General features: G+C 35.6%; 1 protein-coding gene and 1 pseudogene across 1 annotated transcript; both read right to left on the bottom strand.

The window, feature by feature from the left end:
- Positions 1-1,095: 1,095 nt before the first annotated feature.
- LOC114381678 lies at positions 1,096-1,494 on the bottom strand. The gene has a single exon (XM_028340912.1). The coding sequence runs from the start codon at positions 1,492-1,494 to the stop codon at positions 1,096-1,098; it is 399 nt and encodes a 132-aa protein (XP_028196713.1).
- A 3,329-nt stretch (positions 1,495-4,823) lies between these two features.
- LOC114381677 lies at positions 4,824-22,681 on the bottom strand (annotated as a pseudogene).
- Positions 22,682-24,553: the final 1,872 nt, after the last annotated feature.

Raw genomic sequence — 24,553 nt, 5'->3', positions numbered from 1 at the left:
TCATTAGTAACTGCATTATTTGGGAGTATTCAAATTTTTGGAACCTTGAAGGGATTTGCCTCTACCTTTGTGGTCTTTGAACAGACCTTGGCCCAATATCTGCACCCTCAAAGTCTGCATTAGTCTCACGAACATCATTTTGCTCACTATTTTTATTCTCATTAGAGATAGGAATTAAGTTGCCAACTCTGCTCTTTTGTTCTTCCCAATTCCAGGATTCATTTTCACATACTAATACATCTCTGCTTACCTCAATTCTTTTCTTTGAATCAGTATCATGATAACCAACTAGAATCATGGGCTCACTTTTGTCCTGCAATTTTTTCCTTCTAACATCTGCTATATGTTTGTAGCACAAGGAACCAAAAATTCTCAAGTGACTAAGAATTGGTTTTCTTCTTGTCCAATATTCTTCAGGTACCTTTTGCAGAAGTCTCATGGTAGGGTACCTATTCAGCAAGTAGGTTGTTGTAGCCACTGCTTCACCCCAAAAGGATTTTGGCAAACCCTTCTGTTTAAGCATACTTCTGCACATGTTCAACATTGTTCCATTTCTCCTCTCTGCAAGACCATTGTGTTGAGGAGTGTAGGGTGTTGTTACTTCATGTTGAATGCCAAGGTTTGTACAATGAGCTTCAAATTTTCTTGAGGTATACTTTCTTCCACTATCAGTCCTCAAGATCTTGATCTACTTGCCACTATGCCTCTCAGCCATTACTTGGAATTTCTCTAAAGTTGCAAAGACCTCACTTTTGTGCTTGATCAAATACAACCACATCCTCCTGCTGAACTCATCCACAAAAGTAAAAAAATACAGATTTCCACCTAAGGAAGACACTTCCATTGGACCACATACATCAAAATGAATCACATGTAACTAGTCAATAGATCTCGTAGGCAAATAGGAATTAAAGTTGAGTCTAGATTGTTTACCTATCATGCATGATTCACACACCCTTTCTGGTACAACAATCCTTGGCAGTCCAATCACCATATCTTTAGACCTTAATTGATTAAGGCTTATAAAGTTAAAGTGACCAAACCTGAGATCCCATAGCCAGCTCTCCTTGTTCTCCTCAATTGCAATTAGACACTTCACCCTAGCAGGTCGAATTGTAGTTTGAAAGGTTTGTTCTTAGACAGTGGAGACTTGAGCACCAATCTCTGATGTTGATCATACATCTCAAGGTAATCAAGCTTCATGATGACTAAGAATCCCTTCTCTATCAGTTGGCCAACACTCATCAAGTTGCATTTCATTCCTGGTACAAACGGTACATTTTCTATTAATGCAACTTTCCCATCCTTTCTCTTTGTCACAATATTTCCCATACCTTCTACTGTTAGAGCTTTGCTATCTGCAAGTTTAATTTGTGTTTTCTTACTTGTATCAAGATCAGTTAACCAATCTTTACGGCCTACCATGTGATTTGAACATCCAATATCTAAGTACCAAGCCTCAGAATGAAGATCTCCACCACCGATAGTCACCATTAGTAGTACTGGATCAGAGTCAAAATCTCCATCTTGACCCACGTTGGCTTCTTCTTTACTGTTTTTGACCTATTTCCCTTTCCTCTGCCAGCACTCATCCACATACCCACTTCTCACAATTATAACATTGAATCTTCCTTTTATCGAATCCCTTCTTTCCATCTTTGCTATTAGAAAATCTTGCAGTACCTTTTCGAGAAGTTTCTGCTCCACCTCAACTCTTTAATTTCTTCTGGTTCAAATTCCAATTGCCCTTATGGAATTTTCCATTTCTTTTTGTCACTGCTACCTTTCTTGGAGGTTTGGGCCTACATAACTTGTTTTGTAGGTTTCACACTTCCTCTTCCGATTAACCTCAGTTCTTGGGCTTCCAATAAACCTCACAATTCTTCAATTTTCATGCTTTCAACATCTTTGGACTCTTCGATAGCAACTATAATGTGGTCAAAGCTTGGAATCAGGGTCCTCATGATCTTCTCTATGATAATTTGGTCTGAGATCTTCTCACCACAACTCTTCATATGATTGGTAAGATTCAATACTCTAGTGAAGTAATTTGCAATTCTTTCAATGGCTTTCATTTGCAGTTTCATATTGTCTTCTCAGAGATTGAAGTCTCACTTTTCCCACCTTATCTCCACTTGTGTAACACTTTGCTAGGATGTCCCATGCCTCCTTTGCTAAAGATGATGCTTGAATCTTCTCAAATATGTTGGGATCTACACATCGATGGATCAAGAATAATGCTTTCCCATCCCTTCTGATTACTTCTTTGTGCTCTGCTCTCTGTGATTCAGTGGAACTTGCACTTGGTCAATTTCAAGCTCATCTTGAAATCTAAACAAGGCTCTTATCTGCACTATCCATCGATCCCAATTCCTGCGATTAAGAATTGGAAGGTTTCTCGGAACACCACTATTGCCGGCCACTGTTGCTCTTGATGTGATCTTTACTTTTCTTTCATAGCTACATGAATTTGCACTTGAACCTAGGCGCGCTCTAGATATCAATTTGTTGGAGCTATTGATAGCAAGAACTCATACACACCGGAACGAGTTATGGAGAGAAAGAGAAGATTTAGGCTTTTGCACAATAGATGCACACTCATTGTATCTATGTTATTCACACCTTTCTATTTTATAACAACTAATGAAGTTAGTTAGATACAGAAAGGTAACTACTAACAATTTCAATTAAATTGTCTAAATTGGTTCACAACAGAAATCAATTAAGCCATGTGTTGTGGAGTTTATACCATCAAGAACTGTTTTAAAATCCAGCTCGAAAACAACATTTGCTAGCTGCGAGGTACACGTCCACTGAAGAGCATGCAGCAGAGCCAAAGCCTCAGCTTCTCGTGTTGTTCTGCGATTCCAGGGAACCACATTGTTCTAGCCTTTAGAAAAGTACCTTGGCTGTCACGAGTACAAACTCCCGCCCCAAAAGCATTTTGATCTTTAAAGATAGAGGCGTCAATGTTGCATTTGATATACCCTTGATTTGGTTTTTTCCAAGACTTGTGAGGAATAGATAGATCAAAATTGCTGCTTGATGGTTTTTTACAAGATTTAAAGGGAAAAATAGTGTAATTAATATTTTCTATATATTTCCCTGGCGTTTTATTAGAATTCAAACCAGAAAATAGTTCAATTTTGTGTAATACCAATTCAGTCACTGTCTTGTTAACGTGTACACTCATATCGTAGTGTGTACGCCAAAAGTGAATTAGGAGGCTTAAACATTTTCATATTAAGTAACATTAGTAACATGTTCCGGCATAAAAAAAAGTTGGTTTTAAAATATGTGAATTTCGATCTTGAGAAAGTGAGGTGTTAGCAAAAATAATTTCTAATATTCTGTTTTTAACACATTTGTTTTATTGATTGGGATTTATATAGATCTTATTTATTTAAAAATAAAACGTATTTGTGAGATTCTATATATTATACTAAATAAGAAAAAAAATATATCGAAAATAGAATGTTATAAAGTGTGTGTGTATATACATATATATATATATATATATATATATATATATATATATATATATGCTATAATTTTTTTTAAGAAGTTTATAATCTTATTAAAGAAATGTTTCAGAAATTATTTTGAAATTGTTTAATCACATATTCAATTTTTTTTACTTAAAATAATATAATTTTGAAATGAAATAATTTGGTATTTGGTTAATAAGTATTCGATGTCGAACAAATTTGTTGTTATTTTAGAGAGAAAAGCATTTTGTCTCTCAATAAATTATTATTCGTTTTTGGATAGTTTGTTATTTCGTTCTTCGATAAACTTGAGTTTTAGAAAGAAAACTTCTATATTATTAATATCAAATAATTTATTATTTGAACTCGAATAATCAATTATCAAGATTAAATAATTAATTATCTTTTTTCTTAAAAGCATCAAAACCTTTTGTGAATGCTAAATAATCAAAATTTTTAAACTGATTGATTATTTACATTTTTAGAACCATAACTTAATCTTAAATATATTGATGATATGCTATCAGAAGTATACATTGAGTATATATGTATGAAATTGACCCTACTGGTACGAATTTTTTTTTAAAAAAACTTAAATGATCAAAATAAAAATATTTAAAAACTAAATAGACTAAATTGAAACCATTTTAAAATTTTAAAGGACCAAAATTATCATTGTTTGAAACATTGTCGTTTCACTTAATTAACATTAATAGATATGTCAAAAAATTTTGTTAAATATGTTTGCTAAAAGAATCAAAATAAAATCCTTCTGAAATATAAAAAATCAAAATACCATTTTTAAAATTTAATGGACCAAAATAAAAAAAAAACATTAAGATATAAAGGACATTAAACCTTTTAGATAAATAATACACTATTAAGGTGATACAATAATCGTGGTAATGCTTACTTATAAGTACATATAACAATAGACCTATTTGAACTTAGAAGAACAAGGTCATCAAAAGTTAAAAAATATAGAATTCATGTATACAAGAATGCAAAAGTTTAAACACGAGAGTTGACATTGCTCACTATCTCCACAATCTAGCGCTTAAATGTGAATTGCGGAGTATATTTGGTGGGTCATTATAAGTTTCATTTCACAATAAATAGAACCTAGAAGTTATTATAGTTAGGAAGATGAAACACACAAAAATAATAACCAATTTTTCTAGGGACCTATTGGCCTACATCATGTACCTTTCAATAAAAAAATGTACGAATTTTGCACGAAATTTAGCATATGGTATTGATTACATTAGTACTTTGGATGGCAGAATCAATTAGTATGAATACAGGTCTAATGATGACAAATTTGATTAAAACACACTAGCAGTTCAAACCCCAATCATAAGACTGATATGTCACCTTCAACTCAGAAGTGGCAAGTAGGTCTAATAATAATTCTGAGTCAACTGGATCTAAGTAGTTTGACACATGCTTCAAGACCTCAACCTCATTCTTACCCAAATCTGCGCTAAACCTAAGTATCAATAAGTAGAAATTTTAGGATCCTCAAAGTAAAAGATGAAATGCACCTCTACAAGTTAATTATAAGCTATTTCATTTAACAATCACAAGTAATCACAATGTGGAATGCATGCACATATTTATTCAAACTTTCACATAAATACATAAATGGATATAGTTTAAGTGATATTGCTCTTTTATCCAAAATATAAAATCTTATACTTTAAACCATTCAACTAAGTGTAGAATTTGAGATGTGAGAGTGTGTTCATGAACATGAAATATTCCATGATTTCACAATTTAAATAACTTAAAGCACACCAATCATAAACAATCCCTTAAAGAACCTACTATTTAAGGATCTTACTTGCATATGCAACCTTTGCAATAAAATCTATTAAAAGGCCTCCACTTTTTAAGAAACTATGGGCTGCATCCATTATTCTTTGTCGATGTCGATCTCCGGGAGAATAGCATGGGAGTGTTGGTCTAGATCCAGTACCATAAACTAAAGCAAAATGAATAAGGGGCTCGAGGAAAGGGAGGGACACCTAATAAAAAAAGGAGTGCTGCTAGGTGCACCCAGCAATTGTTGTGAAAAGGCCATAATGCCCCTCCCTAATTTTTTTTTAAAAAACGAAACCTCTCTCTCTCCCCGCATTTCCGCTTCTGCTTCTTCTTCTTTCGGATCAACTCTTCTTCTTCCTGCTTCTTCTTCATTCTTTGTGTGTCTTCTTCTTCATTCTTTGTGTATCTTCTTTGTGCCTCTTCTTCTTCTTCTTCGTTGAGGAGGTTGCTGCCATTGTTGCGGTGGTGCTACGAGGAAGCTTCTGCGAAGAGCAACGCCGTCGTTGAGGAGGTTAGCGTCCACCGTCGAGGTAAGCACCGTGAACCTTACCTTTCTTGGTCCAGTGTTGCCGGCGATGGCGGAAACCGCTGTCAGAAATTGCTGGGAGCTTTACGGATCAAGTGATCCGTAAGCATCTTCCGGATCAACTTGATCTGGAAAATGTTTACGGATCACCTGATCCGTAAAACTCACAGTTTGATTTTAATTGAAAAATTGCCAAATATTATTTGATACCTCTGAATGTATGCTAAATATTTGATAAATAGTGTCATGAATATCTACTGTTTCATACAAATTGCCATGAATGTATGCTAATTATTTGCTAAATACTTTATTTGATTTAATGCGAATATGTAATTGCCTTTTATGTAATTGCATACAAATTCATTCCTTTAACTAAGTTATGACCAATATGATTGATATCCCTATAAGCCAACTTCCATGTGCTTCCATATAAGCCAACTTCCATGTACTTCCTTTAACTAAGTTATGACCAATATGATTGATATCCCTATAAGCCAACTTCCATGTACTTCCTTTAACTAAGTTATGACCAATGTGATTGATATCCCTATAAGCCAACTTCCATGTGCTTCATATAAGCCAACTTCCATCTACTTCCTTTAACTAAGTTATGACCAATATGATTGATATCCCTATAAGCCAACTTCCATGTGCTTCATATAAGCCAACTTCCATATACTTCCTTTAATTAAGTTATGACCAATATGATTGATATCCCTATAAGCCAACTTCCATGTGCTTTATATAAGCCAACTTCCATGTACTTCCTTTAACTAAGTTATGACCAATATGATTGATATCCCTATAAGCCAACTTCCATGTGCTTGATATAAGCCAACTTCCATGTACTTCCTTTAACTAAGTTATGACCAATATGATTGATATCCCTATAAGCCAACTTCCATGTGCTTCATATAAGCCAACTTCCATGTACTTCCTTTAACTAAGTTATGACCAATATGATTGATATCCCTATAAGCCAACTTCCATGTGCTTCATATAAGCCAACTTCCATGTACTCCCTATAAGCCATCTTCCATGTGCTTCATCTCAACATATCGAGGCACACAGTCAGCACCCAAGCAATCTGCAGCTTCTTGTACCTAAATTCATATATAACAATTTAATTAGAGGAGAACAACAATGAATAGAAATAGAAAATCCAAATTCTCCAGTTCAGGCATACAACTCAACAGGTATATATAGATAGATAGATAGATGCAAATACTTGCAATTAATGGATTAAACTAGGAAATAGGAATTTGACATGATAGAACTAGGAATTTGGCATGATGAAACTATGTAGTACCAAGAGTGAGCCTACCTGGGAGATGATCGTGGCTGTCCCAACACAAGCTTTTGCCCACTTATTTTTGATGATTGGATGCAGTACATGTATGAAACCGAGCATGTTCAATGGTTGATCACCACCAAAAGGAAAAACATCCTATTAACATAAGGTAGTTTGCTTAGAACCTCTGAGCCTGTATGTGAAGAAATGCATTTGGAATCATGAACCAACTATCCCAAAACCTTAAGTTATTTAGAACTCTAAGCCACATGGTCGGCTATAATATAATATCACAAATGATGAACCAACTATTCCATACAAATGGTTTTATATCAAACACTTTCCATTTCAATGCAAATTTTAGAGCAATAAGCATTTTGATCAAATCTGAAGAAGAAGAAAAATAGAAATATGGCAAAGCAGGTAAAGCAACTGAACCACGTTAAAAACATATTGGAGTAAATATTAATTTTGGTCATACAACAATCACTTCCATAAATTTACCGTTTAAGTTTTAAAAAAATCACAACTTGCATGAGATATTAGAATGAATCATAAAAACACTTGGTAAACTACTTAGTAGTTAATATTTCAATTGCTTGGGGCTCATAGGAATGCACTTCACTGCCAGTATTAGAAAAGAAATAGCTCATAAAGGATAGAGTATCCTTTAACTAAGTTATGACCATGTACTTCCTTTATAGGTTGAACCAAATGAATAAGCATATAGCTTGACCAGTCCACATAAGTGAGGCTTCTATTTGCCAAAAGATGAGGAGTTGCTTCCATTTCAAGAAGATTGATTTCTTCTTTCTTTGGCTTTGTTCATCTAATATCAATAATATTAGGATCCATAATCAATTTCCATTCAATCATATAGTGTACTGAATAAAAACTAACCCGATAAAAGCCTAACATGTGTAGCCTTTCTTGACATACATGTCCTACAATCAATGAAAGCTTGACAGCTTGCGCAACTTTCAGTCAATGAAATTTGCGTTAGACCAATGAAATTTGAGTGAATGAAATCGGTGATTGAATTTGCGTCACTCATTTGCAGATCATGGTTAGGACCAGAGGATTAGGTCATGCCTTAGGTTAGGTTACTGGCAGAGGTGTGGGCAGAGGAGATCGTGATGATTCCGATTATGCTTCGCAACGTCGACAACCTACTGTATCCGCATGGAGGCAGCGAGTCGTTGTGACTGTGGCGCACGATGAGCCAGTCATCCCTGCGCCAGATGTTCAGGATGACCCGATGGAGGCACCAGCTGCTGTAGAGGACATTCCTGCGGACACAGGCGCAGAGGCTGCTGGGGATGAGCATGAGGGATTTCCAGGTGGTCCGAGCGACCCATCCGTGTTGACCCTGTATGCGGATCACGTTGCTTGCAGCATATGGACGGGAGAGGTATTTATACTATTTATTTTTAGTTACTTGTAAATTATACTTTATGATTGAAATTAGTTTTCCTTTAAATGATGATTTTAACAAATTTTGCATTCCTTTATACTTCAATTCAGGAGCAACCTGAATTGAAGCTATCCTCTCATGGGAGGAAGGTCCACAGTTTAGGCAGGCATGTCCCTGCCCTTAAGGGACTTGTTGCTAGTACAGGACTAAGTCCTCTGATCGCGTGTTCAGTAGACACCGGCGATCGGGGACTTTTGTCCGCATTTGTGGAGCGGTGGCACCAGGAGACGTCTAGTTTCCATCTCCTGGTGGGAGAGCTCACCATTACGTTGGACGACGTCTCCTCGCTTCTCCATCTTCCCGTGATTGGCGACTTACACGCTTTTGAGCCCTTGCACGTGGACGATGTGGTTCAGATGCTGGTGGACTTGTTGATGGTCTCTCTAGAGTCTGCTAAGGCTTAGACAGCCCAGTGTCGCAGACCCTACGTATGCCTGCAATGGGTACGTGATATATATGAGCGTCGATGCCAGGCAGGTCATTGGACAGTTGCGACTCGCGCATCTCTTCTTCACCTTCTGGGTTGCACTCTGTTTGCTAACAAGAGTGCAACCAATGTCCATGTTTTCTACTTGGAGGCCCTTCGTGACCTCAGTATGACGAAGAGGTACGCTTGGGGAGTGGCTGCTTTGGTGCATATGTACGACCAGCTGAACGATGCATCTATGAGCCACAGCCGACAGGTTGGCAGTTACATCACACTGTTGCAGGGAACAAATATGTTTTTTTTTTCGTTCAACCTCAACAATGTTCAACTTTAAATTTTGTTACACTTTCATTATTAATATTTATAATTTTGATGTTACATCTGTAGTGCTGGATTTACGAGCACTTTCCGTCGGTCGTGGACTCCACTGCTGAACAGGAGTACGACGAGGATTCTCCGTGTGCGTGTAGGTGGATTGCAACCAAGAAGACCCTGAAGAGCATTCGTACGCCGGCGTACAGGGAGCGCCTGGATCGACTCCAGATTTTGGATGTTTGTTGGATCCCTTATGGGGACCACCGGGAGGTCCGGGACTTTCACGTCAGATCATGTTATTCCGGTTTCTTGCGCTGGGGGCCTGTTGCTGTTTATTACCGACCGGAGAGGGTCGTGCGGCAGTTTGGCTACACGCAGACCATTCCTTCTCCTCCTATCGATTCATGGGTCTCGTATGATGATATACACGACAGGTGGATGCACTACGAGGATCATATTGTTCCAGCAGGTGAGGTATGCGTTGTGCCAGGCCAGTGTTCTAGTGACTACATGGACTGGTTCTTCCGCATCTCCCATCTTTTCATTACACTAGGCCACGCATTAGATCCTCTGCCTCATTGTCACGCCCTGCAGCCCCAAGTCATCCCTCAGGCCCCGCAGACGGATATCCCTCACGTGCCAGAGCCAGGAGCATTGTCGACATCTGCGGAGGAGCCTAGACATGCAGTGGTAAGTAATACTAATAATTTATGTCATTTACCTCAATATTTGCATAATAATTTGTGTAATCAGTTTGTTTTGTATGTAACAGGAAGTTTGTGATGACATTGCTGAGAGGTTGGAGTGCCATCTGAGTCCAGGGGTGGTCACGCCTGGCTCATCGACACATGAGGTGATCGAAGAATGCCTTAGGTTGGCCAGGAGTGTGACACAGGACCATTTAGTATATGTTAGGTCTAGACGCAGGCGGCACACAGATCAAGCGTAGTTTATGTACATATTTTTTTTATTGATATTCCATGTATATACAGATATTGTACATGAACCCATTTCATGAGTATTGTTGGTTTTATTTATTTTCATTAGTAATGTTAGTTTTATTTATTTCCATTGATTGTGTATTCCATTTGTGTCTATATACACGCGTGTTATTAAAATGGTCTAGTTAACTTAGTTATAGTATATGTAAATTATTATAAATGGTCTAGTTAACTTAGTTTACCAACTAATAAAAAATAATTTGAAATATAACTTTAAATATAATTGAAATAAAGAAGTTGAAAAGGGTGTAGAAAAAAATAAATTAAACAAAAAATGGACATCATGAGTAGAGGTCATACAAAAAAATAAATTAATATTTTCGTACAAAAAATTAAACAAAAAATGGACATCATTTGTTATCTAAGATACTTATTTTATATAACGTACTAATATTTTTAAATTCTCTTATAATTACTATTTTCCCACTTATACTAATGATCATGTAAAAAAATGTATTATAAAGTAGTTAGTATTTTAATTTTTAATATAGTACTAATTATTATTTTTTATGTATTTATTGATTTTTATTAATATGTATAAAATAATCTTAAACAATAATTATAATGGGACTGAGTAAGTATTTAATATCATCTTCTAAACAAATTTATTCTAAAAAATATATTAAAAAATTAATTATTTATAATAAATCAATATTTATAAATATATTATAATTAATAAAATAAATAAATATATTTAATTATTTTTCCTCTTACGGATCAAGTTGATCTGTAAGAGATTTCCGAATCAACTTGATCCGTAAGAGGAAAATCAAACAAGAACAATTTTGTCATTTTTTTAGAATGTTGGGTGCACCAGCAATAATGCTAAATACACCTAGCAACACTTAAAAAAAGAATTGAAAAGTGAGCATTTAATCAATAGCATTGCTAATCATATTTCATCATGAAAGCATATAGACCAAACCCATCATTTCTCTCAATTCATTGGATATAATTCCCCTAGTCTAGAAAGAGTCTACATATATAGATATTCTACATAACCTAAGCACCTTAAAATCAATCAAATTAACTTAAATAATTCCATCCTTTTATCCTCTCTTTCTCTCCCTCTAAATTTAACAGAATTTCCTTTTATATTAGATTTGTAAGCATATTATTAAGTCACTAAAATTCCAATTAAGTAAAGGAGTTGTTTTGGAAAAGGAAAAGTTCAGGTCTAAATAATAATAAAAAAAAAACTTTAAAGAGCCTTTTATGTTAGTACTTAAAGAAAGGCCTTAATGTTAGTATGAAACAAATCTAACACCATGGGAATGAAAGCAAAGCTTAATCAGAAATGTACACTTTCTTTTTCAATATTGAATGAATAAAGAACATTTATATCTTACCCTTAAACGCTTATCTTTTGCATTAAATGGGCGCATAAAGGTATATGATGGTTGTTGTTGGTTCACCCTCAAAATACCATTTTGAATAGCCAAAAGTGATTAGGTAGATCCACCAATGACATATTTAAAGTCTCCAAATAATTTCCTTCTTTCCAATGCTCTGGAAGGTTGACCCTATACTAAGATTGCTGTATGGTCATCATATTATATAGATTGATAAAAAAGCAAGTTTCTCTTCTCTAGACAAATCCCATATTTCTCCTCTTTGGAGCTCTTCTACTATTCTTCGATACCTAAAACAACAGTTGTATAAATAACAATGTAAAATTTTAAGAACAATTAGATGAATGTTCATCATTAATGGCGTCTTTTAGTTTTAAAATAAGCCAAAAAAAAATAGATAAAAAAACCTTGCAAATTCTTCACTTCCATGCATAGTTCTATAGTCAACGTGACGTCTATCTTCAAAGCTATATAGGCTTCAAACATTGTATACAATAAAAGCCTCAACCTTGATGCAACTTCAGTCATAGGCTTAGGTTTCACAGTAATTATTCCCCTCGGAATGTTGTAACATAAAGGTGCCACAGTTGGATCGTCATCCGAAAATCGATATAGGTGATTACCATCCTCAAATAGATTCTCACTAAAGCAAAACAAAATCATTGAAATAGGTAATAATTTTCATATCTGTTTGAAAAAAAAAAAACAGAAAGTGGAAACACCAAATGGAGTAGTACTTGAACTCAGTCAAGAACATGCTGAAAGAAGAGTATGCTGGCAAGTTTTCGCGCAAACTCGACAGCCTATACCATTAGATAAGAATAAGGAAGATAGAAAAGACATTTTGACGATAGAGATTGTAAATGAGTTGGATAAAAGGTGGATGATATGTTTAACCATGTGATTATAAATGCAGGAAAATTAAAATTTCAAAAACAAACAATTGCTCCAGAAAAAGCTTTTGAACAAGATACATGTCACAATTATTAAAAGGTAAATTTGTTGATAGAATTAACCTAAAACACGTTTGTGAAAAGAAAAAAAAACCTAAATCATAATACATTTCCAACTCTAACTCTCATATTATAGACATATGTTAATCAAATGACGACTTTTACGAAGATACTAAATCAATTTCATTATCATTAGATTTCAAAAGTCTCAATATACTCTCCCCAATAGTTAGCTCAGTTGTAAGCAAATATCAATGTAGATAAACACGCTTATAAATGCATATGGATTGCAAAGTTTAAGTGTGTAAGTTAATGTTCATTACAAAGCAATATCACCACAAAACAGACTTGAAGTACAAATTACCTTGTTTTATATCCTAAAAAATTATCTCCCCTTCCAATCACATCATGGAATAAAGGAAACATACAAAAGCATCCCACGAAGCGATATGGGCCAAGTTCAAGAAAATAAGTTTTCTTGGAGGTTTATCTTTTATTACAGAGGTGGATCACCAATCAATTCAAACTAGAAATATACTAAATGAACCACAAAAATCACACATGTATAAATCAATTATTCCAATCCATTGCTGCAACAAAAGAACAAAACACCTAAAAAGAACAAGCTATATAAGAAAAGGTAATCAACATGTACAATAAGGTAGTTCCTTCAAAGAAAGGAAAAACCATGAAAAACCAATTTAGTAAAATCATTAAATTATACATCTTATAACCTTTAGATAGAAAGAAAACCCTTAAAAAGGAAGGTATATCATTTATATTTTGTTTGTAATATAAAAGGCCACAATGGGAAAAGAATGAAAAAAAAAGATGAAGGGATAGAAAAACAACCTAAACGAAAATTTGATAAAAAAAATGTAAAATATAAATTTAGTCCTTATATTTGACATTATTTCATTTAGTTTCTTCATGAAAAAAAACTCTACATTTGATTCCTGAATGAATAATTGTTTTTCAAATTAGTCCCTACTGCTTATTAATGCTATAATAGTGATATTGTTTTTCATACAAGGAACAAAATGAAAAAAAAAATGTCAACTGTAGGAACAAAAATGTATAATTTTGTTCTTATGTAGAGACCAAAATAAAGTGCACAACTTTTAAAAGTAATTAAAACAAAAAATGATGTAATACATAGACAAAATATAATAGTATTACAACTTTAGTAAATGATAAGGATTAATTTGTAAACTTGTTGTCATATAAGACTTAACAGGTAGAGATTTTTTTTCATATAGGAATTAAATAGAAAAATGATGAGCACAAAGGCCAAAATTTTAATTAACCTAAATAATATCTTTTAAAGAAATCTACCAGATACTTAATGTTATGTTAACAAGACATTAATAATAGGAATTACAATACCATAGACCTACAATTTAAATAAAAAATTAAGCTAAACCATGGTCTAAGTATTCTCTGTGGTTAAAGAAATCAAGAGCAATTAGATTCTCATTTCTCACACACCAATTACATTTAACTTAATAATAAAGCTTTAAATTATGAGACATCACACAAAATAAACCAACTTTTCTTCGATGTTAATTGCATCACTATTCTTGTTTGGGGAAACCAAATTTTATAAATGCTATTAAATGATTGCTGATGAGAATATATTAAAGCAAACAAGAACGTGTTTGAAACTTGAGATCAAGCTTACCTCTTTCCTTTCCAAATATTGACCTTCTGATAAGAGCTAAGAAAGTAGTTAATAAACTTTCGCATTTTGTAAAACTGATCCTTCACAAAAATGCATTGTTTCATTTTGCGGATAATTAATTAGAGCCATTTCATCAAGTGCCCCATTACTAGACACATCATCCTCTTCAGAAAGTGGTGGAACTAGGCATTCAAACGATTGTGCTTCATTAATAAGGTAGTCAATCTTCTCATTAAGCTCGTCAAATATTGGGAAAAAAATCCAAATTCCACATCAATTAAAGATAAAATCAAGTTAAAGTACATCAGTGAGGGACAATCATCATCCCTTAAGTTAGTTTTTGGAGTTAAGTTAGGCCTAAACTCACATTCTAAATAATCTAAGATTTAGAGATATAGGATTAATGGCTATATAAGCCAAGAGATGCATATTTTGTAACTGATTTGCTCATTTGAGCATTATTCACTTTTTCTTTTTTCTTTTTTCCATCTCTATACCTTGAATTCTATCATGGTATCGGAGCAATACTATTTTTTCTCCGTTGTCACCTTATTTCCTCTTCTTCTTCTTGCTTTGCATATAATTTCTCAATTTCTCCATCCTTATTCTTTATTTTGTTTCTTGGTCCCTGTCAGATTCTAATTATGCCCGTACTCCTCTCAAACAAAAAAGAGAAGAAGAAGAAAAGAGAAGAAAAAGTATAAAAAAAGAAGAAAAGAAAAGAAAAAATAAAAAAAAAAAGAAAAAAGGAAAAAAAGAGAAAAAAAAGGTATTAAAAAAGAAAGAAAATGTGAAAAAAATAACAGAAAATTAAAAAAAGAAAACGTAAAAGAGAAAGAAGGAAAAAAAAAGAAAAAGAAAGAAGAAAGAAAACCTAAAAAGAAAAAAACACAATAGTCAAAGAACAAAGAGAGAAAGAAAACATTAAAAGAAAAAAAAAGAGAAAAAAATATATATATTGTGTGACCTATTAGGCTCTCAAAGAGAGCCCATTAGGTCAAGAGAGACAGGACAACACATAAAAAGCCTAAAAGGAAGGTCTATGGAATTCAGAACATTAGAGAAGATAGATGGGTCACTAGGTAACCCTTCATTCCCTGACTCTCTCACGCGTTTCTTCTCCCCCTTTCTTTCTTTTTCTTCATCTCCTTCATTTTCTTCTTCTTCTTCTCCTACCAAGCCTCACCGTTCGTCTCGCTAGTTAGACCTATGGTCACTAGCGAGATCTATATATGATGATATCATTTTTTTTCTTGGTGTTTTCGCATTCCATCATCCTTCTCTTCTTTTCTTTTTTTCTTCTTCCTTCTTTTGTTTTCCGATGAAGCTAGTGCGCCACCACCGTGGGCCTCTTCCGCACCACTATCGCCCCTGCCATCCCCGTGGCGGCCTTGCATCACGGCGCCATGCACCAATGGTGCCGGGGAAACGTGCCACCCTCCATGGTGGCTTCTCCTATTGCAGCGCCGTTTGGGGAGTTAGGTCATCTAGGGTTGTTTCAACCCTAATGCCTAAATGCGGGTTGGGTCGGGTCGTCCTAACCTGGTTCCAACCCAACCTAAAAAAAACAAACAACAACAACAATTTTTTTTTACACCCCATATGTTAATACAAGCACTCCTTTTCCATTTTGGGCCTAGCCCTTTTTGCAAAACTCGAAATAAAATAAAAACGTTATTTACACCCAATTATTCATGCATGCACCCCTTTTCATTTTGGGCATAGCCATTTTTGCAAAATCTAAAATAAAACGGAAATGTTATTTACACTCCATTTTTAATATATGCACCCTTTTTTACTTTTGGGTCTAGCCCATTTTTTGACAAGAAATAAAATAGAAATGTTATTTACACATCTCGTCTTTCATACATGCACCCCTTTTTCATTTTGGGCCTAGCCCATTTTAGTGGAGTCTGAAATAAAATAAAGATCGTTATTTACATTACCTTTTTCAACACATGTCCTTGCTTTTATTTTGGACCTAGCCCATTTTCTTATGAAGTGAACTCGTTTCTTTATATAGGCATCCTGCCACTTAGGATGGTGATTAAGCTCGTCATGTCAGCATTCCGTCAGTGTTAACTAAGTCAAAGTCAACTCTTTCACTTTGACAAAAAAAATAAAACAAAGAAAAAAATAAAAAAAAATAATTATACATATTAGTGAATAATTCTTTATTTTATTATATTTCTTTATTGTCTCTATCGTTTATTGTCCAGTGTAATTTTTTTTATCATAGCTTGTTAGTTAGTTTAATTAATATTGTATTATAAATATCTCGTTATTCATCTTACTTTCCCCACGTTTCAATCCTGCATCCTTAATTACTAAGTATGTTCCCCACTTCTATTCTATCTCTTTCTATTTCCATTCTATTTATTTGATTTCCTATCACTATGTCAATTATTTATTTATTTTTGCAAATCCACATTAGCATTCTTTAGTAGACGTTTACGTTCTATGCTGGGTCTCCAACTTGCTTGGTGGTGTTTCAATAATTTGTGAGTAAATTTTGTAAGTGACATGTTGGGTCTCCGACTTGCTTGAGTTCACATAGTTTACCACAAAACTAAAGTCTTTTCTAAAAATGGTAACATTCTCAAATAAATAATCCCTCAAAGTTACATGCATTCCATGTTAAATCTCCTCCAACTTGCTTGGTAGTGTTCAATAGAGTGTAAGTAAATTTTATGAATGTCATGATGGATTTACGACTTGCTTGACTTCACAAAGTTTATCACAAAACCAAAATTATTCAAAAAAATAATAATAAAATAAAATCAACTCAACATACAAACATTTTTTTTTTACAAAGCACTACGTAAGTCTGATTTTCTTATTGTACCTGGAGATACGTAGGAGTGAGGGAAAATCCCTTGTCGACAAAAAAAACTAAAAAATAAAATCCTTTTTTAAAAAAAAATTATTTTCTTTTCTAAATAAAAATAATAATATAACAAAGTATAATTCATGTTTTCAATGGAAGAAATAATTAAAAGTTACTTTATTTTTAGCACACTTGATTAAAGGTTGTCTTCTTCATGACGGACGCGTGGGGTGCTAATACTTTCCTCGTGCGTAAACGACCCCCGAATCCTTTTTCTCAAACCGTAAATCATTCCTTATCCTTCTTTAGTTTCCCGATGTTTTCCTTAAATAAACATTGGTGGCAGCTCCCCAAGTTTTCCATTTATTCAAAAACAAATTATCTTTTTATTTCGTTGTTTTGTCGTGGCCCACGTTGTGACAGTCCCATTTTCGATTTCACATCAATCTCCCATTTTCTTCCACCATTTGCATCTCAGGTCTACAACATATCTTGTTTATCTACTTCCTTTTTTTAGATCCATCATTTTTTTTATGAACCCTAACCATCACCTTCACTTCTGATTTCCAACCACCACTGATTGAATTTGGAAAAATGAAACTGATAAATAGATTCTCCTAACAATTCGCAACAAAACCCTAATAAATTTTTTCATCCCCGTTGCGCACCACCGTGAGGCGATTTCCAGCCATCGTGTGCCACCCTCACGACCACCAATCAACTCACCTTTACGTCCACAACAAAACCCCTCTGTTTTTGGTCGCCGCTGCCATGAGGTGATTTCTGACCGCCATGCACCACCTTCCTCCTCCGTGAGTGACAATTTCTGATGACGATGCATATGGAACTATTTTCTTAGGCTTAATGTCAAATTTGATGCCCTTGAGTTTGGTAGACCTCAAGGTTCTCTCCATGTCTAGCATTGCCCAATTTTGCCTACAAGGTGTATGATTAAATGATTCTGAAGAATTTGAAGATATATTGCAACTGTTTGAAGTCTTGCACTATTTCAGAAAGCTGCACACCAACTGTTTGGTGATTTATCTTTTCATTGTTTCATTGATATTTGGCCTGTTTTGGCTTATTGTTTTTAGCCTTTTAGGCTTGTTTTGATGATTGTAGCTTCTGCCATGTGTGGTGGTTAAGCACTATTCCTTTGTTTGCTTTTGTCCATGGTGGTTTAGTACTATTTTAGCTTCTTCCATGGATGATTAAGCCTTGGTTGCTTCTATCTTGAGTGGTTAAGCATTGTTTAGCTTTTGCTCTTGATGGTTAAGCTTTGATGATTTGAGCTTCTGCGAAATGCCCTTGTTGTTGCCTTTGTTTGGTGGTTAAGCTTTGATTTGCTTATTTTGACCTTTGATGCTTGCTTTGGACTCTTAGAAGAAGATTGAGAAGGCTGATGTATTGGATCGAGTGGCCTCAGAATAATTAAGAAGAGGGGTTGAATTAATTATTCCTAAATCTTTACTAATTAAAAAATTGCTCTTCTAAGGCTTTTACTTATGATGTTAAGAGAATAAGCAGTAGAAGAGAAACTTAACCAAAAGTAAAAGCGGAAATTAAAATGCACAGCGAAAATTAAAAGAGTAGGGAAGAAGGAGACAAACACACAAGAGTTTTTATATTGGTTCGGCAACAACTCGTGCCTACATCCAGTCCCCAAGCGACCTGCGGTCCTTGAGATTTCTTTCAACCTTGTAAAAATCCTTTTACAAGCAAAGATCCACAAGGGATGTACCCTCCCTTGTTCTCTTTGAAACCCTAGTGGATGTACCCTCCACTAGAACTGATCCACAAGAGATGTACCCTCTCTTATTCTCAGTCAAACCCAAGTAGATGTACCCTTTACTTGTACCACGATGTACCCTCCAATGTGTTAAGACAAAGATCTCAGGCGGTTAAACCTTTGATACTTTGTGAATGGGGATACAAAAGAATTCTCAGGCGGTTAGTCCTTTGAACACTTTTGTATAAAAGAATGGGAAGAATCAAAAGAATTCTCAGACTGTGTCGTTTTGAATTCTTTGACAAGGGAGAAGGGAGACACAAAAGAATTCAGGCGGTTAGTCCTTCGTTCTTTTGGAAAAAGGGAGAAGAGAGACACAAGAAGAATTCAGGCGGTTAGTCCTTGGCGATTTCTTTTTGGCAAAGGGAGAAGAGAATGAAAAGATGAATAGCACAAGTTTTCAAGGTTTAGAAAATCAGAAAACTTTGGAAAGCTTTTGGTACAAAGAAAAAGAAGAATTTCAAAGAGATTCAAGGCTTGTAAAGGATTGTATGAATAAGTGTTCAAGATGATTGAAATGCAAAACAAAGTCTTGCTTTTATAGACTTTTCATGTCTGGTCAAGACAACCATTAGAAGAGTTATGACTTTTAGAAAAACTTAAAAACCAATTTGAAAAAGTCAAAAACTATTTGAAGAGTTACATCTTTTGATTTATTCAGAAACAGTCACTGGTAATCGATTACCAAATTAGTGTAATCGATTACACAAGGCTTTTATATGAAAGGATGTGACTCTTCACATTTAAATTTGAATTTCAACGTTCAAATGCACAGGAAATCAATTACCAAAACATTGTAATCGATTACAACTTTTTGAAATTAATTGGAACGTTGTAAATTTTGTTTGAAAACTTTTTCAAATCCATTTTGCTACTGGTAATTGATTACAACAATCTGGTAATCGATTACCAGATAGTAAAAACTCTTTGGTAAACATGTTTTGAGAAAAACCATGTGCTACTCAATTTTTGAGAAAACCTTTTCATACTTATCTTGATTAAGCCTTCTCTTGATTCTTGAATCTTGAATCTTGATCTTGATTCTTGAAGCTTGATCCTTGAATCTTGATTCTTGAATTCATCCTTCTTCCTGAATCTTGAAGTGTTCTTCAACTTTTCCTCTTTAGTCTTGAATTTGCTCTTGATTTCTTCTTGAATATCTTGAACTCATCCTTTGATTGACCTTTGAGCTTTTTGTCGTCACCTTTGTCATCATCTTTTGTTATCATAATTGTTATCATCAAAACATCTTTGAATCACTTTTGATTCACCATGAAGCTTTGCTTCTACATGATGTTGGTCAAAGACTTCTAGGAGCTATGTACCATGGTCGCACCTACATTTTGATTTATTTCTATATTTCTGTTTTGGGCGATGTATTTCTGGCATGTTTAACTATATTCTAGTTTTTAGCCTTTACTTCCTTTTCTTTTGATGTAGATGTATTATCTTCTCCAAGCTAGAAGTGTTTTCAACACCAAACACCTTCCAGCTTGTGGGAATATTAAAGATATAGGATTAATGGCTATATAAGCCAAGAAATGCACATTTTGTAACTAATTTGCTCATTTGAGCATTATCCAAAATAATATTCAGTTTCTCTTTTCTTTCTTTTCCATCTCTATACCTTGAATTCTATCACCAAACTCATTTAAGGACTTTAGTGTACTTCCTCCAATAAGTATTTCATTGAAAAAAACCTTGGGAACAAAAGTAGATCTAGAATTATTTTCCAACTCTTTTGTCCTATTGGGATAAACATCAATGTTAATTTCAACATATCTAAGCCTTTCCATATACAAAAACTTCCTAACCTTTTTACATTATTGGCACCCTAGACTTGTGTACACTATAATCATTCCTTTCATGGCTATGGGTAATGGTGAACCTTTAGTTATGTGTTCGTCCGTCAGGATAATTTTATTTTCAGCATCAACATTAGATGCTATTTTAATATAATTTAAGGGATTTCAAGTTGTTTTCTCCATTGTCTTCTCATAAACCTCCTTGATTTCATTGTCTTTGGATGAATATGAAGCATCCTTACCCACATTAGAAGAATTACCTACAACACCTTTATATCTTTTTTCAGAAAGATGACGTAACATAATGGAGACTGCTATTATACTTTTCTCCCTAACAAAGTTTCTAAGAGAAATTGTCTTCTCAACCACACATGGAGCCTTTGGATTGGTGTCCAAAATATGTATTGATGTGTTGCAACCAATTTTAGTGCTATGCACCTTAGATCCACCCATTTCAAGCTTCAAAGTATTGTCTTCTGAAGTATTTTCTGTCTTTTGATTCTTTTGTGTAGATTCCTTGCTTCTATTGCCATCATCCTCTATGATCAAGCTATAACGTCCAAAATTATTATCCAGACTTCTTGACTTTTATGCTCAAAGTCTCCAATGTTTTCTACGTTAACACTAGAAGAATCTTGTCCAACAGTATCAACTTGAATTTTAGATTTCATGGAATCACTCTTATGCTCTTTTTGAAATAAGTCACCTAGAACAACACTAGTCTCTAAGTTTTCTTGTTTTGATCCAAACTGCAAATTACAAATATGGACTATTCAGGGTCTACAAAACTACACATGGCATCCTACATGACACTTCGAGACACGTGTCAACCCTCCATGTCAGTCCTGGAATAGGAGCACAAACACTCGGCCCTTAACAGTCGGGCTCCTTAAGTGATAGGTTATCTCTAACCTCTTATTATTTGAATATATTTGAATCTCCTTATCTCTTGGCATATATTCAATTATCTACAAACTACACATTATCTATAAGGTACAATTATCTACTAGCTTTATCTTTAAGCTACGTATTATCTCTAACATCATCTATAAGCTATCAGATCTTATCTATAAGTTGAGAATTATCTGCAAAGGCTATAACAGCCCCTACAAACAAGGACCCATAACTCCACTCTTCTCTTATAAATACCAGGTTCCATCTAACTCTCAACACATCCCACACACAGCAGCACACAAACAAACACGCTTGTGCATACGCTCTTATGTTTTCTCTCTCTTATTCTCCTAACTCATATACTTACTTGAGCGTTAGAGTTATTTATTTTGCAGGTCCCTCCTCCTGTCCTCTTAATAAAGGTCACTCTCAAAGCTGACGTGCAAAGTCCATGATCCCACTTTGGCCACGTCCACCCAAACGTGTCCCAACTAAGGCTAAAGGATGACCATGATCGACTGGAGCCTCATGTTAGGCATCCCTAGGATGACGAGCTCTCTACCCACACATTGCCTAAGCACACCTAATGAGAATCACGCCCCCGACACACACTCAACACTCTATATGACTTAAGTCTCTCCCATATGCACTGCCCAGTAGGGTGGATTACTCGTCGGCGTCCCTTCGTCGACTACATTATGGAAGCTGACATACCCTTGGGGTGGAAACCACTCAACCTAGAGCGATATGATGGGACCATAGATCCAGATGAGTATTTGGATGCCTTCCTGACTCAGGCGAATCTACATACCAATGACGATGCAATCTTTTGTCGTGTCTTTCCAATGTCCCTCAAGGGGACGAAATTGATCTGGTATGGTGGATTCCCACCTAGATCCATAGACAGCTTCGACACCCCCATCGAACACTTCGGTGCATAATACATATCCAGTAGATCTCACCACCTTGGCCAGTTTACGACAAGCAGACGACGAGTCTCTCAGAAAATTCATGGACAGATTTGGGTGTACCATCGTCTAGATCCAAAATATTGACCCAAAGGTAGCGTTACATTCCATGCTCCTCACCCTACGACCTGACAAGTTCGCAAACAGTCTGTGCAAAAAAATTCCAGTAGCATGGACGAGTTGCGCAAACAAGCTAAAGGCTACATTCATATGGAAGAAATGTCCAGATTCAGGAATGAAGTCAAACAAGCCAGACAAAAGTGTGACAAGTGAGAAGGAAGCACTAAGACTGACTTACACAAGTCGAATAAGAGGCACAGGCCAGACAAGCGCCAACCTCTTCCAAAAGGGCCCAGGTACAAGCACTACACACTCCTGACGGCCAATCAGGCAAGCCAAGCTTTCAACTAGGACGTACCCATTAGGCTACTCTCCATGAAACCTCCCAGGTCGGGGTTAGACGCGACCAAATACCACAGGTATCATCGCGGTATTGGTCATAATAGAAAAGACTATTGGGCCCTAAAGGACTAGATAAAAAAGTTTATACAGGCTGGGTACTTAGCTTAGTTTGTCAAAAGGCCGGACAACCACCAAGTAGGAGCAAGACCCGAAGGACACCAAAATTAGCAGCATAGGAACCAAAAAGTAGACAGAAGAAGAGATAGAATGGAAGATTGAGGAAGATAAAGACACCATTAGCAAAGGCGTAAGTGACAACCTCCACAAGAACAGGAAGCCGCCTAGCAAATTAGAGGTGTAATCAACACCATAGCAAGCGGATTTTCCTATGAAGGACAATCCAGTCAGTCCCGAAAACATCATCTTCAAGCAATTCGGGACATCGACATTAATTTTGTTGACACACAATCACAACGGAGTCTTCCTCCTATCATTTTCACGGATAAGGACTTCAAGGGTATCAACCCCATCAACCAGGACAACCCCATGGTTGTCTCCATCATCATTGCAAACTTCATGGTGTCCAAGGTCCTCATCGACCAAGGAAACTCCACTGCTATCCTAGATTGGAGAACTTTCCAGAGGCTTGAGGTCTCCTCTAACACTGTCCACCCTTATGCCGGTCCACTCCTTGGCTTTACAGGCAAGAGAGTAGAGACCAGAGGCTACATGGACTTAATGACCACTTTCGGTCAAGGCCAGCTCTCAAGGAGTTTCATAATAAGATATCTACTTGTTGATGCAGATACATCATATTTTTCTTTGATCAGCAGGAAGACACTTAACGAGCTTGGAACCATAGTCTCCATGCCGCATTTGAAAATGGAATTTCCTACCCTGACAGGGGAGATTGTAACCATTAAAGCATAACAAAAACAAGCAGGACAATGCTATGCAAAGAGCCTAAAGGTAGCACTCTATCCTCCCACTAGGGAGCCTACCAAGCCTCACCCCACAATGACTCAAGGTACTCAAGTCATAAGCGTGAACGAAGGGTCTCCAATCTAAGCCTTAATTGTCTACCAAGCAAGCCTAGACAATGAGTTTGATATAGATGAGCGCGACAACACTTCTAACAGAGGCCCAAAACCCATCGAAGAGCTCGTCAAGCTGCAGCTCAAACCTAAACCCGGGTAATGTGTGCAACTCAGTAGAGACCTCAGCAGCCATGAGCATTGGCGCATTGCTGACATGCTACACAGAAAAATAGATTTGTTTGCTTGGCAGCCATTTGACCTGCCAGGAATCCATCCCAACATTATCTGCCACAAACTTGGAAAGATGTGAGAAGAATAGTGCAAAGTTGTTAAAGAAGAAATGGGCAAACTCCTCAATGCTAACTTCATTAGAGAAGTCAGGTATTCCACCTAGCTCGCCAATGTCATCATAGTCAAAAAGGCTAACAACAAATGGCAAATATGCACCAACTACACTGATTTGAACAGGGCGTGCCCCAAAGATGCATACCCTTTGCCC

The sequence above is a fragment of the Glycine soja genome, chromosome 13, assembly GCF_004193775.1.
Source record: "Glycine soja cultivar W05 chromosome 13, ASM419377v2, whole genome shotgun sequence".
Taxonomy (NCBI): Eukaryota; Viridiplantae; Streptophyta; class Magnoliopsida; order Fabales; family Fabaceae; genus Glycine; species Glycine soja.
The sequence above is the reverse complement of the archived record's forward strand: the minus strand, read 5'-3'. Positions and strand labels throughout refer to the sequence as shown.

Excerpts from the sequence above, each read along its gene's own strand:
- LOC114381678 (XM_028340912.1), bottom strand. The coding sequence starts at position 1,494 with ATGGTGACTATCGGTGGTGGAGATCTTCATTCTGAGGCTTGGTACTTA.